The sequence below is a fragment of the Rutilus rutilus genome, assembly GCF_951802725.1.
Source record: "Rutilus rutilus genome assembly, chromosome: 12".
In the NCBI taxonomy this organism is placed as follows: Eukaryota; Metazoa; Chordata; class Actinopteri; order Cypriniformes; family Leuciscidae; genus Rutilus; species Rutilus rutilus.
The window spans coordinates 1627342-1645545 of NC_140217.1; the positions used below are offsets into that span (position 1 = coordinate 1627342).

The 18204-nt window shown below is 37.5% G+C and overlaps 2 protein-coding genes across 6 annotated transcripts; both read right to left on the reverse strand.

The window, feature by feature from the left end:
• Window positions 1–758: 758 nt before the first annotated feature.
• Window positions 759–9125, reverse strand: zglp1 (zinc finger GATA like protein 1). Of its 2 annotated transcripts, none has more exons than XM_084425127.1 (6): window positions 9055–9125; window positions 7469–7654; window positions 5253–5961; window positions 4317–4420; window positions 1901–1994; window positions 759–1382 (listed from the first exon to the last, which is right to left on the reverse strand). In XM_084425127.1, the coding sequence occupies exons 1-6, from the start codon at window positions 9107–9109 to the stop codon at window positions 1262–1264; spliced, it is 1269 nt and encodes a 422-aa protein (XP_084281253.1). In that variant the 5' UTR covers window positions 9110–9125; the 3' UTR covers window positions 759–1261. The 2 variants fall into 2 exon arrangements, with proteins under 2 accessions (XP_084281253.1, XP_084281254.1); XM_084425128.1 differs by lacking the exon at window positions 9055–9125 and adding an exon at window positions 8867–9016.
• A 351-nt stretch (window positions 9126–9476) lies between these two features.
• Window positions 9477–17183, reverse strand: fdx2 (ferredoxin 2). Of its 4 annotated transcripts, none has more exons than XR_014629359.1 (6): window positions 16982–17183; window positions 16848–16902; window positions 16661–16767; window positions 15924–16011; window positions 10735–11507; window positions 9477–10187 (listed from the first exon to the last, which is right to left on the reverse strand). XR_014629359.1 is itself a non-coding variant. In XM_084425137.1 (5 exons), the coding sequence occupies exons 1-5, from the start codon at window positions 17154–17156 to the stop codon at window positions 11351–11353; spliced, it is 582 nt and encodes a 193-aa protein (XP_084281263.1). In that variant the 5' UTR covers window positions 17157–17183; the 3' UTR covers window positions 9477–11350. The 4 variants fall into 4 exon arrangements, 1 of the variants encoding a protein (XP_084281263.1); XR_014629360.1 differs by having other exon boundaries at window positions 9477–10244; window positions 10709–11507; XR_014629361.1 differs by having other exon boundaries at window positions 9477–10244; window positions 10688–11507.
• Between the last annotated feature and the right edge of the window lie 1021 nt (window positions 17184–18204).

Here is an 18204-nt window from a genome sequence, read left to right on the forward strand (position 1 = left end):
TGGCACTTTTAGGAATCATTTTAAGAATTTAGTTTTAATCAATTTTGTTTTAATTAATTTTTACTCATTACATTTTATGAATGAACAGCTAGTAAACAATTTAACACAGAAAAAAAAAAATGCATGCAATCATTTAAGACATTTCTCTTTATATAGAGCCTTTTTGGCATAAAGGGTTCTTTAAAACTAAGTCAAGAACCCTAGAGTTCTATAGAGAACCATACTGAACATGTGAATCTGAACAACTGAATCATTCTCAGATTATGCAGATGGACGAGGAGCAACTTGAAGATTTTTGGCCTTGGAAAAAAAAGTAAATTAATGAAATGCTTAATTCCCATCAAATGCCAGAGTCAATTAGTCATATTTACAGCAGAACATTTGAGTTACGCTCACAATCCCAACTCAACACTGAACACACACACATAAACCATCTGATTCTATCGTCGGTGAGTCAACATGAAATCAAAATTGACAATTCTTGTTTTTTTTTTTTTATGGAACATGTTTATTGTAAATGATTTATGGATGCGCATCATTATCGTTTTAATAATCTTGAATCAGAATAACTTCTTGCAGCATCTCTTCTCTTCTCTGATGATGAGGGCGGGGCAACCTGTCACTCACATGAGATCAGCCAATAGCAAACCACAACCATCCAATCAATTCCCCACAGACACAATCAAGCCCCGCCCACATTTGTTCTTGTTCCAGAAGCGTTTCACTCGGATAACCGGAACTTTAAGAAAGAGTGACTTCCGTTTCATGCTGACTTTAATATTAATCTACATACATCATGGCATGATTCATGTCGAACTGAACGTACCGTCTTATTAATTAGATAAAGCGTCTATGTAATGTTTAAGAAAGCACATGACAATAGAGCACTATAATAAATACAATTTAATATATTTTAATCCCGCACAGAACAACCTCTGAACACAAACACATGTGATGGTCAGCTAGTGGAAAAACAAATCAGAGAGATGACTGTGACCAAAGAAAATACATTAATCAATAAATAATTCATTAATAAATATGATGTCACAAACAAGAAAAATGGGGAAATTAAATAAGTGAACAATCAATGGTCATATACAGCACGAAACTGAACAGCTCAAGGAGAAATGGCTCTCCGTTCACAATAACAGACCCTGAGAATGATTCAGTTTGAATCACATCACACACACACGTTCAGATGAAGCGTGACACGTTCATCTCTCAGAAACGCTCAGATGTGAAGATGACGGTAATGACAGTCCTACCAGCTGCCGCCCTTCAGCTTCAGGACGTCTCCACATTTCTGACACTGCGAGTTGGTGTTCGCTTCTTTCTTCGGGATGTTCCAGCACTGCTGACATCGCACGCGATATTTCTTGTACCTGCAAAAAACAAAAATAAACAAACATATGTAAACAGAAACAACATAAAGACAGTATATTTCAAATACTTGTTTAATGGCATCTTTTTTATGAATGAAGGTCAGGCTCACTGGTAGTAATGCAGCTATTGATGTCTGGATAAAAATGACCCAGGTCACCGTCGCATCTCCGGCCGGAAGCAATTACCAAACCGGTTCCGCATGTTTATCACACTAACGTACATATTTTGCGACAGCAAATCAAAAAAAATATTAATTATGACGGCTATATTCAAATAAATGGATAGTATAACATCATCTTCAAACCTGTATCTAAATTTTTGATGCCTGTAGGATTAAAATGCTATTTAAGGCCTTAATTTTCACAAAATCCATTTAATGACTTTTAGAGAGAGACTCAACTCTCAAACAAATGCGCATAAAATAAAATCGCAGCCTTTGCCAAATCGCGTGCAGCTCTAGTGTGAACGGCCCTTAAGACTGGGAACATGAATCCACATGCGGCGAGAGTTTCCTCACCTGATCCCACAGGCGTTACAGAGCGGCGTCCCGTCTTCAGCGTCTCTCCAGAGAGGAGTCTTCCTCGTACAGCACGACGCACACATCTTACTCCCTGAGGAACACACACACCAGAACTGATCATTTCATCATCGCCACAGTGTGACTCTACAAACACTGAGACCCTGAACAACCCTCTGAATAAATGCTTATAACTAGATATACATTTATGCATTTTGGCAGATGTTTTTATCCATAGCGACTTACATTGCATTTCAAGCTACACATTTACATTCTTATCAGTTCTTGCTTTCCCTGGGAACCCATGACCTTGGCGTTGCAAGTGCCAACGCTCTGCTGTTTGAGCTACAGGAAAGCTTGATTGTTGCATATGAGATATAATAGTAATGAAGAGTCACGGGTCCCTCCGTCAAACTTCTTTCTGGGAACACAGTGTGCGCTTTATTTACACATTCACATAATTCTCAACATTTCGGTGGGTGGACATCACCAGCATTCTGCCAAAATAAACGACTGAGGATTCAAAAAGCTCAAGAGTTTAAACGCCTGAAACTGAAGAATTCCAAATTGTGACGTTAAAACAAGCATATTCTGTAAAGCTGCTGTGAAAAAAAATATAGATCAAGAAAATCACTATACAAATAAATGAACTGAATTGAATATATTATCATCTTTTTGTATCTGTTAATATTAATTAATGGACCTGAGCTGACATTAACTAATAATGAACAGTTGTGTTTTTATTAACTAACCGTAATAAATACTGGAATAAATGTTTTGCTCATTGTTAATATTAGTTAATGCAACAATCAACGAGAACTAATGAGACCTTATTGTAACGAGTTACAAATTATTTTATAATTATCAAATATTATTAATTTATTTTACAATACAACTGTAATTTGCAACAATAATATGTGTCGTAATTTTTATAATTAGAGTTAAAACTAATAGTAACACTTTACAAGAATTTGTCAACTACATTATATAACATGAACTTCTACAGCATTTATTAATTTAACATTTAATGTCAAAAGTTGTATCTGTTAACATTGTGAACCAACTATGAACATTTTTATTAACTAACATTAAGGTTAATAAATGCTGTAAGAATACATTGCTCATTGTTAACTCATATTAATGCATTAATGTAAACAAATAAGAGTGTTTGCCAAACTAATAATAATAGCCTAATAATAATGAAGACCCTGTTAAAGGTCTTAGTTGGTTTCAGCATATCACTGTTAAAAATCACCATATATGACAAATAATTGCAACATAATTTCTTGTGCAGCCCATATATAAATATTTTGAAATAAAAATACCTTTATCTGCATGTCATGTGACCATTAACCTACATTATAGAACTGTGAGCATGTAAATTTGTTATATTATTGAAATATTAACTTAAAATAAAATCACATGGGGGCTTCAAGTAAATATTTTATGTCTAAGGCTGACAACAAACTTTGTGAATCCTTGATCCAGCAGGTTAAAGCGGTTTAACTTTTTACAACAAAAATGAACCATCACTGAACGTACTTAAGCTGGACTATGACACTATTTTCTTCTAGAAGCAAACTTTGTTGCATTATTTTCCTGTTATCACTGTAAAGCTGCTTTGAAACTATCTGTGTTGTAAAAAGCGCTACATAAATAAAGTTGAGTTGCAACAAGTTTGATCAGTATGTGTTCTAGAGCTAGTGACGAGCGAGTGAGCGGCACTAACGAGTGTGTGAGAACGAGTGTGTGAGTGCGCGTGTGTGTGTGTGTGTGTGTGTGTGTATGTCGCCCTCTGGTGGGTGTGTCTGGTACTGACTGATTTGTGTGTGTGTGTGTGTGCTGCCCTCTGGTGGGTGTGTCTGGTACTGACTGACTGACTGACTGTGTGTGTGTCTGTGTGTGTGTCTGTGTCTGTTATTGAGTGTGAGTGTGTGTGTGTGTGTGTCTGTGTGTGTGTCTGTGTCTGTTACTGAGTGTGTGTGTGTGTGTGAGAGTGTGAGTGTGAGTGTGAGTGTGATTCGCCCTCTGGTGGGTGTGTCTGGTACTGACTGACTGTGTGTGTGTGTGTGTGTGTGTGTGTGTGTGTGTCTGTGTCTGTTACTGAGTGTGAGAGAGAGAGTGTGTGTGTGTGTGTGTGTGTGTGTGTGTGTGTGTGTGTGTGTGTGTGTGTGTGTGTGTGTGTGTGTCTGTGTCTGTTACTGAGTGTGAGAGAGAGAGTGTGTGTGTGTGTGTGTGTGTGTGTGTGTGTGTGTGTGTGTGTGTGTGTGTGTGTGTGTGTGTGTGTGTGTGTGTGTGTCTGTCTGTCTGTGTCTGTTACTGTGTGTGAGAGTGTGAGTGTGTGTGTGTGTGTGTGTGTCTGTTACTGAGTGTGAGTGTGAGTGTGAGTGTGAGTGTGAGTGTGTGTGTTACTGACTGGACTGGCAGGAGTCGCTCTCCTCTTCTGAGCTGCTCCTCTGGCAGGTTTGTAGGGATCGGCAGCGGCTGCTCCGGCTTCGTCTCAAGCGTCTGATCTCCTCGCTGGGCAGAGGGCAACACAACATCAGGCTCATCTTACAGAAATACTGTTTTCATTCAAGAACTGCACGGCTAATCGTTAAAAGATCGTGATTTCGATTCAAACACCCACACGTTGATATAATTCCTGAATGACAGCAATTCGGTAATATCTACAAAACCTTTGACAAGTACGATCACAGCGAACATTCAAATCTGCGTTGTCACCCAGAGAGAGCAGTTGTCATGTTTAGGTATGAAACAGCTTTAAAAACACTCTTTTCAACCACATAGTATCATTATTTCTGTCTTACAATGAATCTTATTATCACAGGGATACTGGGATAAAAGTTTATAGTTCGGATATAAACACTGATGTCTATAGTAGTGATCAAAATAGAGCAAATCACCTTTTGAAAGTAAATTGATGCTTCAAATAAAGATTGTATGAATTACATCGTTACACCAGTAGGAGGCGACAAGTGACTGTTTATAAAAAAAAAATTATATTTGTCATTGAATCAATCATTCAAGAACGCAGATTCATTCAGTAATAACACAAGTGACATCTTTATGCGCGAGTCATTGAATCATTCACCCATGTTAATCTACTAACTCTCTAGCCTGGTTTGTCAGACAAAAATGGTAGATTCTGTGTTATGATTGGTCAGATCGCCTGTAAATCAAACTCCCGGAGAAGGGTGAATTAACACTTTGTAAAAACCTCTAGGAAATTACATCTTATTTTGTTTAGTCTATTCAGAATCATGGGCGAATCGTGATCTAGATTTAAAAAAAAAAAAAAAAAAAAAAAAAAAATTGTGATTCTCAGTTTATCCAGAATCGTGCATCTCACCTGTAATTGGAGGTGATGACGAGTCTGCTCTGATCCGTGTGGATGTCCAGTTCGGGACACATGCTGAACGTGATGCCCTGCACATCCGGGTCCTGCGGGTCGGGGCTCCGGGCGGGTCGAGGCTGTTTCCTCTGGGTGCGTCTGTGGGCGTCCCATGATGCCGTCAGAACCGCCTGCGTATCGTGGATCTCTTTATTCGGACTCTGGAGATTATTGTTAATGTCAAATGAAGATGCATGTTCAGATGCGTTCAGAGCGAGCCATGCACTCTCAGCATCTCGATCAGACACCAAACAGGAAGTGAAGTCAAGAGGACAATCACTTCCTGTGAACCTGACAACAGATTCGCCCGGATCCGAACAGCCCTCGTCTCTGGACTCGTTTTCAGTCAGACAGTTTTCACTGACGTCACTCATGCTGGTCTTTATAAGCTCAGCGAGATCATCACTTCCTTTAGTTTCCTCCACATCCGTCGCAGGCTCTGAGCTGTAGACTGAGAAACATGCATTGGACGGGACGCTGCCGGAAGAAACAGCGGGACGCTCGGGAGGTTTGGACGTTATAACGGTGTCTGACGGGTCGAGATCAACCGGACCTTCGGACTGCAGGAGCCGCTCGCACTGCTGGTTGATCAGACGCATCACTTCCCATGCGCTGCTGCGGTCCGACTCTCGCATTATAGAGAAAGAGCCCATGAACTCTGAGTCCCCTAGTGAAAAAAAAGTGGTAACACTTTACAATAAGGTCCATTAGTTAATTAAGGGATAATGTACATCCAGCCGGTTGTTATCTCAGAATAAACCCGACAGGTGATCAGGATCAGGTCTTCATCAGCCTGAAGGGGTTTATTCTGAGATAACAACCGGCTGGATGTACATAATAATGATGGTTATAACATAATTTAAACACTTCGTTTTAAGATGAAAGACTGTTTGTGGAACCGATGTTTCTTCACAGAGATGAGTGACTGTAACCAGCTAACGTTCTCAGAAAGTTCTTTCAATGTTATATAAGCAGACATTCTTCCAGTAATGTTAATAGAACATTCGTTCAGTTATCTGGTCTTTAATAATGTTCTCAGAACGTTAGCACAACAACAATATCCCGTTCATGGATCGTTTTATTTCTGACGTTTTAGTTTTAGTTAGTTGTTCGTCGAGCACAGCGTTTCCCAACCCACACCAAAAGTACGTTTACATGACAACAATGCATTAAAAAAAACTAATTTGTGTTTTTGTAGTTTACACAGAGACAATAATGGTATCGTTTTTTTTTTTTAAACGTGCACTTTGAAACCCATTTTCAAAAGTTTGCATTTTCAGGCCCCCAAAACGCTGTTGTCGTGTAAATATTGTTTTTTTCACCCGGGTCTTTCGAGCCGGAGAGGAAGAGCGAGCTGCCGTCTGGATTCAATAAGCCAAAGGTATTACTGAGCATATACTTTTACTCAAATATAATACACTTATGGTATATTGCTACACTCATAATCAATTTGTAATGTACCTGTAACACAAATAAAGTAAACTTTAATATCACTAATCAAGCATGTAATTAGTCCCTACAGGCATATACTTAAAGTTTACTTGAAGTTGTTCCAATTTAGCACACTAAATACACTTAAATTTATACTTTACTACAATTTAATTACAACTAAAATATACTTAGTACAAAATTAGTTGTTCCAAAATAGCACACTTCAAGTTAACTAATCATTAACACACTTGAATCAATCATTTTTACGCTTGAAGTATACTGAATTAGTCGGGCTCCAAGTATACTTAGTATATAATTTTTTCACCAGGGAAAGTTCAGTTAATGCTGACAGAATGTTCATTATTTAATGAATTATTGCTTTAAATTATTGCTAAGTCCTCAGCTAACAAAAATATATTTTTCTAATATTATAAAAATAATAACGTTCTCAAAAAAACAAAAACATTATTCATACATTGTTCATGGAACGTTTTATTTCTGACGTTTTAGTTTGTCGTTCGTCTAACACAGTGTTTCCCAACCCACACCAAAAGTAAGTTTACATGACAACAATGCATAACCCCCCCCCCCCCCCCCCCCCCCCACACAAATTTGTGTTTCTGTAGTTTACACAGGGACAATAACGGTATCGTTTTCAAAAACTTGCACTTTGAAACATTTTCAAAAGTTAGCATTTTTAGGCCCCAAAAGAATGTTGTCATGTAAATATTGTTTTTTTTCACCAGGGTCTTTCGGGCCGGAGCTGCCGTCTGGATTCTCTCCCGAACTCGAGATCCCGTCATCCACAGGCGGATCGAGATTCGTGGCCTCCCGGAGCAGGAGGAGGATCGTGGACTGCGTGACCTGAGCATCTTCTGCAGGGTCACGAGGAGAACGTACATGAGAGCTCATGTTCCCTCGTCGGCTTGCTGGAAAAGAGAAGGACATGAACTGAGACACAAGCCTTTCTGAAGCTTTTCAAATATGGAATAATAGTATTCAAGAATTAGTTCACCCAAAAATGAAAATATTACTCACCCTCAAGTTGTTCCAAACCTGTATGAATTTCTTTCTTGTGCTGAACACAAAAGAAGATATTTGGAAGATGGACCCCATTGACTTCCATAGAAGTTTTTGTCTTCCATACTATGGAAGTCAATGGGGTCCATCTTCCAAATATATATTTGTGTTCAGCACAAGAAAGAAATTCATACAGGTTTGGTACAACTTGACAGTGAGTAAATGAAGACAGAATTTTCATTTCTGGTTGAAATATCCCTTTAAACACAAATCACAAGATGTCTCTTATGCTCACCAAGGCTGCATTTATTTACATAAAAATACAGTAAAACCAGTAATGTTGTTAAATATTATTACAATGTAAATCAGCTGTTTTCTATGTGAATATATAGTAAAGTGTAATTTACTCCTGTGATCAAAACTGAATTTTCAGCATCATTACTCCAGTCTTCAGTATCACATGATCCTTTAGAAATCATTCTAATATGATGATTTGCTGCTCAAGAAACATTTTTCGTTATTAACAATGTTGAAAACAGTTCATATTTTGTGGAAACTGTGATTTTTCCAGGATTCTTTGATGAATAGAAAGTTAAAAAGGACAGCATTTAGCAAATATAAATATTTCGTAACATTATTTGTTGTCACCTTTTCAGTTGAATGCGTCATTGTTCAATAAAAATATGAATTTCTTTTTTCTTTTTTTAAGATTAAAAGACTTTTTCCCAAACATCTCAACAGCAAAAAAAGTGTCCCAATCAACCTCAATTCACCACTATATTCCAGTGCTTTTCCCCCAGAGTGACACATCTGTTCACTACAGTAAAGATTATGAAGTAAACTGAAGACGCATATCACCATCGTAAAAACACAGAAAAGACTGTCATACAGGATTGTCCATAAGGTGGTTTATATAATAGATATGCTTCAAAATATATTTTATAGACCCACTGTAATGGCACTCTTGAATAACGGGGTTTAATGAATCACATTTATATCTGAACTGATGCAAAACTGCCAAAAATAAAACATTGGAAACTGAAGATAAATTCCCTCAGTTTAGTTCTGCACTCGAATGTTTCAGACACAGAGTAAAATTGGTCAAAAACTTCATAACTTACAATGTATCAGATCAGCGAGTTTTCTCTCAGGAGTCGCAACAAAGTAACAGTAAAACTCCCGCGCACGGCGCGCGCTCACGTTCCTCAGCAGTTTTGAGCTGATTCAGCGACGCAAGATGTTCAGGTGAGTGTGTGTGTGTGTGTGTGTGTGTGTGTGTGTGTTTATGAACAGATGTAAATAAACTCACCACATGAGAACAAGCCGCTGTGACTCTGTAACAGAACTGTGAGGAACGAAATCATTTCACATGTAATTCCGACTGTCACGTGACGTGATGATGAGCAGGTGTTCCGGATCTCACCTGTCCTTATTTGCAAACATGAACTAAAAATGAACATTTCCACAGCATTTATTAATCTAGTAAATGTTAATTTCAACATTTACAAATCCAAAGTTGTATTTGTTAACATTAGTTGTGAACTAACAAATATTGTTAATATAATACATATGCAATATAATAAATTAGACCTTATTTTAAAGTGTTTTGATTACTTTTTATGTAACATTTATTTGAAAGTGAGTTTTCACTAAACAACATTGTGTGAAGTGGATCTTGGATTCATTGTGAAGAAGTTGTTTGTTCATCTCAGACTCCAAACACATGTAATATGACACATTACTGTTTATTTCATACATCAAAAAAATCAAGCATGATTTTTATTATTGTACAAAGCTTCAACAGATTTGTGGTTTCTTAAGTCTGATAAATAATTTCATCTGTGCGTACAATGACCTGAGCGGAGGCGGGAGAAACGTGTGTGACATCTGACAGGTTTGTGTGTTCAGGGTTTATTAGTAATGAAATGAACTTCAGAACAGCATTTACTGAAAAACAGTTTCATGAACTGATCATCAAACACCAGAGCAAACGAGGAGAACTGCCGCTTCTGCAGTCAATAACTCGCTCTACAGTTGCACACAGAAAGAGTCGGAACATGTTCATATTTATGAAAACCAGAAATGATTTGTAATGTGGAATGCTTCTGTATTCTTTGGTGAACCTCATGAAACATGTCATACTTCACCCTGGAAAAAAGAAGTTATATTTTGCATGAATAAAATAAAGCCTGTTTTTAAAATGTATTTATACATCATTGCACTGCCTTTTAATTACTTTTAAAGTAATTATTTTTATTGCCTTTTTTACTTCCACAACCATCAAAAGTTGAGTCAGCAACATTTTTGTTGTTTTTGTAACAAGTCTCTTCTTTTCAACAAGGCTTGCATGTATTTAATCAAAAATACAGTACAAACTGTGAAATATTATTACAATGTAAAATACATTTTTCTATGTGAATTATGTTGAAATGTAATTTATTCCTGTGATCAAAGCTGAATGTTCAGCATCATTACTCCAGTCTTCGGTGTCACATGATCCTTCAGAAATCATTATAATATGATGATATAATAACAGCTGTGCTACTTAATTTTGTGTAAACCATTTTAACCATGTAAACAGTTTTTTCAGGATTAGTTGTTAAATAGACCCCAAATCTTTGAAAGATAGTGTATACTACGGTCCAAAAGTTTGGGGTAAGATTGTTTTTAAATAAATTAATATTTTTATTCATCAAGGACACATTATATTGATCATAAGTGACAGTAAAGACATATATAATGTTACAAAAGATTTCTATTTCAAATAAATGCTGTTCAAAGGATCCTGAAAAATAAAATATATCTCAGTTTCCATAAACATATGAAGCAGCACAACTGTTTTCAACACTGATAATAATCATAAATATTTCTTGAGCATCAAATCATCATATCAGAATGATTTCTGAAGGATCATGTGACACTGAAGACTGGAGTAATGATGCTGAAAATTCAGCTTTGATCACAGGAATAAATTACACTTTATATTCACATCGGCTGTTTTACATTGTAGTAATATTTCACAATATTTACTGTATTTTTGATCAAATAAATGCAGCCTTGGTGAGCAGAAGAGACTCTTTCACAAACATTAACAATCTTCAAGACCCCAAACTTGTGAACGGTAGTGTATATCAACAGAATTTGGAAAAACTAATTATTTTCCTGCAGTACAGGAAGCCATCAAGAAAAATGTCAGTCATGCGAAACATATGAGCGTAATTATCATAAAAACTGTCACAATGCCAAAAATCTAAATGGTCTTAAAATAGGCTAATTTTATTCATACAAAAGAAAAGAAACAGAGAGAAACAGGTCTTGGATTTTGATGTGTTCAGTGCATTTAAGCCAAAAATATACCATCTATAAATGTAAATCAGACTGGTTATATGAAGGATAATGAACGATCACACCAGAGTCAGTGTGGAAATGCCTGTGGTCCAAATTCAGCAGGAGCTCAAGAGTTCTCGAGAGATTCCCCAACGGGCCGTCCCGCAGCAAACAAGCCCTTAACGACTACAACCTGCTCACGTTTAGTGTCGTATCCCACAGTGCTTTGCGATCTGTACCCCTGACCTCGCTTGACCTGTCCTTCGTGACCCCGGCGCTCAGTGAGGTTTGGGCACGTGACCGTCCACGTAGAAGTTCCTGGTGACCTTGGGCAGCGTGAGCTCGATGCCGTCCAGCTCCGGCGTGAGGATGATCTGGCAGCCGAGACGAGAGTTCTCCTGCAGCAGCGGAGCCATGTCCAACATATCGTCCTCCCTGCAGCGACAACACACACACACGCACACACACACACACGACGCTCGTTACATGAGCGATGGTGAAAACCATTATGTAACGATTCTGGATAAATTGAGAATCATGATGTATGTGTTTAAAGAGAGATCATGATTCTCCTACGAATCTGAATAAACATTGAAACAAAATAACATGTCATTTATTAAAGGGTCTTACAAGATGTTGATTGCTACAGTTTATTTTTAAAAATATCTTTGTATTTTTTATTATGTATTGAAAATTGGTTCGAATGAATGATTCACTTTTTTGAACGAATCTCTTGAATGATTCAATGACTCACTCATAAAGACTTGTTTCATTACTGGATGAATCAGCGTTTTTGAACATATCTCTTGAATGAATGATTTAATGAACGTCACATAACCCTTTAAATGGAATGGAACAATCTAAGCTCTTGATCAACTGGAACTCGATATGGAGCTGATTTATTATTTACAGTATTTTCCTTGTGAATGTTTTTATTGCACCATTCTATAGGCCTGTATGTGTGCTTGGGCTATTGAAGAAAATGTAAGAAATTGCAAATGAAAATAATACAATAAACTATAACTGTGTAAAAACAGCAATCTTAAGGTAGCTACAAGTATTACGTGGGGTAAATGTCAAAATAACTAACATCATACACAAGAATTGTGTGGGGTGGGAGTAAATTAAGAGCGATCTGCTGTGACGTCACAATCGTGTTGCATTGTGGTCTATGGATCTGCCTGATGTGCACATTAGTAGACTTGCTCCCTCTGTCAAAATCGAGGGGTCGAAGGTCTGTCCAGATAATCTTCCCTCGCCCACTTGACGAAGTTGAACGCACTTCACAATGGTGCCATTCCCCCGAGGGGAAGTGCTTTTTTGAACGAATCTCTTGAGCGAATGATTCAATGACTCACTCATAAATAGGGGTGCACCGATCCGATATTAGGATCGGATATCGGCCGCGATACTGATAAAATAGCTGGATCGGGGATCGGAAAAAATAACAGATCCACGGGCCGATCCAGGTTTTTTTTTTTTTTCTCGTCGTCGCAGCAGAACCTACGTCATTCGTCAGCTTCACGCGTGTCGCATGCTAGAAGCAACATGGAGCGAGCCAGAGGCCGTTTCTCAATACCAAGTACGCAAACTTCGGACTTGCGTCCTCCTTGGTAGTTCGGACTTGCCAAGTTCGACTCAGGAGAACGAACTCCCGAGGACGAGAGGACGCGAGTCCGGTTATTCTGCAAATGGAACAGCATGCGTTCTTGATCGCGTCACTCAGCTCGCTCTGGCTACTCCGGTAATCTCTTTATGTATATTTTAGCCAAAAATAAAACGAAGTATGTTATACAACACCACTCTGCCTCTTTTCATTTAAAAAAAAAAAATCTTAAACATATTAATGGCCACATAAATGTGGTTCAGGCAAACGCGTACATTGATTATCTTTACTGCATATTAACAACACGAAATATAAAACACAACCCTGCTTCTTTTTGTTTTCATTTTTAAAAATATGAAACATAATGATCATTAAAACTGACATTTAAATTTGCCATTGCTGATTAAGTGAGCATTCACAGGTCATGTTTGTGATGGTGGTGTGACACACATTACAATGTTTGGTTATTATTATTTGTATGTGTGATCAAGTTGTTGTTCGACCAACTTTTTATTTTTTTATTCTCAGGTTCAGCTGCTATGTTGCATTTTAAATTCCTGTTGCAGGACTTTGCACTTTATATTTTTACATGTTTACAATTTTTGGAAACACAGTTTTTTTGTTTCCACCGCTACATTTTAATTTGATTTTTTTTACATTTATTTAAAGAAGTTTGATTATATTCTATTTTCGATTTGAATGCACAATTGTTTTTTAAATAAATAAGAATACAACACATTACATACATCTGTTATTTTGTCTTAGTTATGTTTAGTTAGTAAAGTCTGGTGCCTTTAGTCTCTTCAAGGAAGGTATAAGGTGGAAGGTATACAGTTTATTATTAATTCAACTATAGTATCGGATCGGTATCGGATATCGACAGATACACAAAGCCCAGGCATCGGTATCGGTATCGGGACTGAAAAAGTCGGATCGGTGCACCCCTACTCATAAACACTTCACTTGTTTAATTTCTGGATGAATCAGCGTTTTTGAACAAATCTCTTGAATGAAAGATTCACGTAACATTCTCATTTTCCACGAGACAGTTTCCTCTACATCTCATCAGCAATAGCAATGTCGATGTCGGCACGCTGACCACTAAGGAGCGACTGTACAGTGACGTGACATCACTGCCAGATTCAAACTGTGCTTTCACGCTATGGCTGGAGCCAGAGACGCTCAGCACTTGTCATATCACAACTATTCAGTGTTTTTAACCACATAATGTTTATTTTAGGTTTCAGACATTTAGGGCTGGACCCGAATATTCGTTCGGTGGGTTGGTATTCGATTTGAAAATTTGACATTCGAATATTCGTGTTTTTGTTTTGTTTTTTTCTCTCCTCGAAACGGGTCCCATTCGCGCTTGAATATGTTCAACACTATAAAATGTGACAAAATACAATACTCTTTTTTTATAATTATCTTATGCAGCCTATAGCCATTTTTAAATAGGATGGACAGTTGAAGGAACCCAACCTCGTTATACTTAATAAATATATTTGCTTCTTCTTGGCCTACTAAAGTGTTCCTGCAACGGGAGTATTCTCTGGCTAGAGCAGAACAGCGGAGTGTGTGTGTGGACAGAAGTGCATGCCTGAGCTTGTGTTTTGGTTGCTTTGACATTGTGGAAAATAGAATAATAGAAACAAAATGTATTAAGCTTTTTACCATTTATTATCAATCTAAATTAATCTCGTTTTTAATTTAACTTAATTTTGTTATTCTTTATTTAAATTTCATTTTTTTCTTTATTTAAATTTTGTTTTTTGTTTATTCAAATTTCTTTTTTCTTTATTTAAATCTACCCTTTACTGTGTCAGTAATTTGTTAGTCAGAAAAATATTAGATTACCTTAAAAGTATTGCTTAAGATAACAGACCTGTGTGTGAGTGTTTAATATCACTAGTGCAGTGTCCGTTCTCGGAGCATATAAGCCCTGCCCGCGTGAGGCGCGCCGCTTCCCACTCACGTTGTTCTAGTTTATTAAAAGTTTATTAATTCTGAACGTGTCGCGTCTCGCGTGTCCATCTATATCGCACCAAAAGCGACACTGCACTCCCTTGTGAAGTCGATTGGATGAACGGTTCTCGAAATAATCAAAATGCAAAAACGGACAGACAGACACATCGAGAGTCCTGCCTTTATTAGAGAGAAGAATATGTTCAGCCCCCTCTCTCCGAAGCTTTGGACATTCGATGTTCATTACTACCGAAGCTTCGAAGCTCAAAAAATGGTATTCGGACCAGCCCTACAGACATTTAAATACATATAATTTATAGCAAAACAATACATGTATAGTTGCTAAAATACACAATGGTGTCTATGGAAACAGCAATAACAATCCATTCAAATTATATTTGCCGACGTGTTTTATTCATATCAGATACACAGTGTAAGTAACTATAAAGTTTACTCTATTCTTCTCCCAGTTCACTGGCCACTTTCATGCATTTCGGGGAGAAACTGATGAATTCACGTGCTGTAATAAATCCAACAGACAGGAATCTCTGAACTGTTCCCGAAATCTCCCGTTACAGATCGAGATCATTTAGGTTTTTAAATGACAAACTCACTTACACGTATTTGAGAATCGGAATAGAAGATAGATGATGACATGGTAAGCAAATTTGTTAATATTTAGAAACAAATGCGCTACATCTGTCATACAGCGCTATTCTGGCTGCGGTGAATCACGTGCCAAGCATGCGATGACGGCTCAACATCGTGATGTCTGTTAGCCATCGCGATGGACGATGGTATCGTCTATCTGCCCTACCCTAGAACAGACGGCTCCGTGTGTCATAAACCGATCGCTCAGCGCAGCGCCGCTTCAAGTTGAACACACCTTTCACTTGTTTTATCACTGGATGAATCAGCGTTTATAAACGAATCTCTAGAATGAATCATTCAATGACTCACTCATAAAGACTTCACTTGCCAAATACATTTTTAACAGTCACTTGTCGCCACCTACTGGTGTAACAATGTAATTGATACAGTATTTATAAGTTGCTTTCAAAAGGTGATTTACTATATTTTGATTGCTACAGTAGACATCAGCGTCTTTATCCGAACTATAAACTTATAATCCCAGTATTTCTGTGATAATTTGAATTATTGTAACCGATTTAGCTGAATCAGTGTCATGTAGGAATAAGATTGCGTGGGTGTTTGAATAGAGATTGCGATCTTTCAACGATTAATCGTGCAGCTCTACCATAATGTTGTATTCTACTTGCCTTTCTTCAGGATCTGGAAGTTTATCGCAGTATTCGCTGTTCACGTACACGTGACACGTCGAGCAGGCCAGAGACGCTTCACAGGCCCCTGAGAACAGAGACACATGAAACACTTCTTCATTATCTTTCAAATTATAAAAAAAGGAAAATAGAGCAATAAAAATAAACTAATAAAACAAAATGGTACAAATAAAGTACAGCACAAAGTATGACAAATATATCGCTTTTTTCCCCATGAATAAATTATTGACCCTTTAGAATGAAAGCTGTATCATATACTTGGATATTTATATGAGCAATACCATGCTCATAGCCATGCGAAACGCCTCTATATCTCTATCAGACGGGCTGCAGCGTTAATTTTGCGTGGATAAAATCAAACACTAATTTCACATATATTGTCTTTTAATAATTCAAGCACTTTTCAAGTACCTTTGCATAAATATGGCTGTTTTGAAGGGGTTTCAAGCACTTTAAGCACCTTACACGAACCCTGCAAGTTGACAAAAAGACTGAATCCAGTATTTAGTGATAGTATAAGAAATGTATAAGCAATTTAAAAGGCCGGTCAAGGATTTACAGCTCAACACAACTGTAATTAAAGGCTTTTTAGATGACATGCTGTCAAAAGTCTATGGCAAAGGCTTTTATGTCCCCACCAATGTAAAAATCAAACATACGTCCTTACATATTATGAATATGCACCTCAAAGACAGAGTGAAGATATTTGAACTCACCTTCAAGATCAACGCCATGCTTGTGTGCCAGGTAAAGAACATTATCGCCAACTTTCCCCTTGACTGGAATCCTCTGTCCAGAACGGTCGATATACACAACATTAACACTAGAGTAAAGGATTAAATACATCAGTCAGTCCAGCAGCACAGTTTAAGTGTATCGACACAGCAGGGTCTGTAAACTCACACATGCTCGTGTCTGTCCTCCTCAGGTGAGCTGCTGTCTTCACTCTGACACACACCTGACGCACACAAACACACAGTTACGCAAACTACTAATACGCCATCAGCGGCTGATGTGTGTATGTGTGAAGGACGCACCGATGCTGGTCTGCAGGCGCCTGTTGGGAGATGAAAACCCGTCGACAACTCGTCCAACAGCGACTCCCGTACAAACCTTTAACCGGTGAAGCGGGCAGATGCTGCAGACCGGAGAAACTCGGACGAACCGCTGAGTGAATCTCACGCCCGTCCGGACCGCTGCGGACGCCGCCATGACACTGTTGTGATCACGTGACCTGTGCTGGCCAATAGCAGACGAGACGTGATGAAGTCACGATGTTATTTGGATGTTTGGATGGAATTAAGAAATACACAAATAATTCTATTAAAGATTTATTGTACATTGACAACGCAATCATTAAGAACTGCTTACAAAAATGATACACCTGTAACCACATTGTATCAAGATTTATCAGTTTGCACAAAGAAAACAGAAACAACAGATCCTTTTATTTTTATTTTGGGTTATCCCAGCGACAGATGGATTCTTCTTCTCTGTATCTCCTCTGTGTGCTTATCTAGTTTTTACTAGTTTTATGTAGTTTTTTTATGATGTTTATTCCTCATTTAGGCCTATAAATCGCTTTAGATAAAAGTGTCTACTAAATGAATAAATCTAAATGTAATAAATAATATTAAATCGACATTAAATACTATTGAAGATATTTGCAAATGTAAAAAAAAAATGCATTATTGCTTAACTCATTGATGTATTTATTTAAAATTTACTATGAAATTCTATATATTTTTTTTTAGTTTTCTTTATTCATAGGTAATTGTGAGCAAACTTTTTTTGTTTTGTTTTTTTTACAATGAAACGGAAGTACAAATGTAGGGCGGGCCTTGATTTTGTCTGTGGGGAATTGATTGGATGGATGATTGTGGTTTGCTATTGGTGGATCTCATGTGAGTGACAGGTTGCCCCACCCTCGTCATCAGAGAAGAGATGTTGCTGTTATTCTGATTCAAGATTACCAGGCACATGAAATTAATAAAATAATGATGTGCACAGATAAGTCATTTATATTAAACACTGCAAATATTCCATAAAAACAAGAATTGTCAAATTTGATTTCATACTAGTCTAGTGTTATATGCACTGCAGTATGATCCGCCAGAGGGTGCCGAACAACAAACAGCCAAAGGTGTGAATGAAAGTGAGTGAAACTGATTTTCATATTTATGTCAATATATCCTAACCAATAGAATAGCCTTAAATAATGTTTATTCGCCTGAAGAGCGTCTTACACAGTATACCGTAA

Excerpts from the sequence above, each read along its gene's own strand:
- zglp1 (XM_084425127.1), bottom strand. The coding sequence starts at position 9,109 with ATGATTTCGTTCCTCACAGTTCTGTTACAGAGTCACAGCGGCTTGTTC. Across the intron at positions 7,655-9,054 it reads CAGCGGCTTGTTCTCATGTG|CAAGCCGACGAGGGAACATG; the intron begins GTGAGTTTATTT and ends TCTCTTTTCCAG. Across the intron at positions 5,962-7,468 it reads CTCCGGCCCGAAAGACCCTG|GGGACTCAGAGTTCATGGGC; the intron begins GTGAAAAAAAAC and ends TTTTTTCACTAG.
- fdx2 (XM_084425137.1), bottom strand. The coding sequence starts at position 17,156 with ATGGCGGCGTCCGCAGCGGTCCGGACGGGCGTGAGATTCACTCAGCGG. Across the intron at positions 16,768-16,847 it reads GAGGACAGACACGAGCATGT|TGTTAATGTTGTGTATATCG; the intron begins GTGAGTTTACAG and ends CCTTTACTCTAG. Across the intron at positions 16,012-16,660 it reads GCATGGCGTTGATCTTGAAG|GGGCCTGTGAAGCGTCTCTG; the intron begins GTGAGTTCAAAT and ends CTCTGTTCTCAG.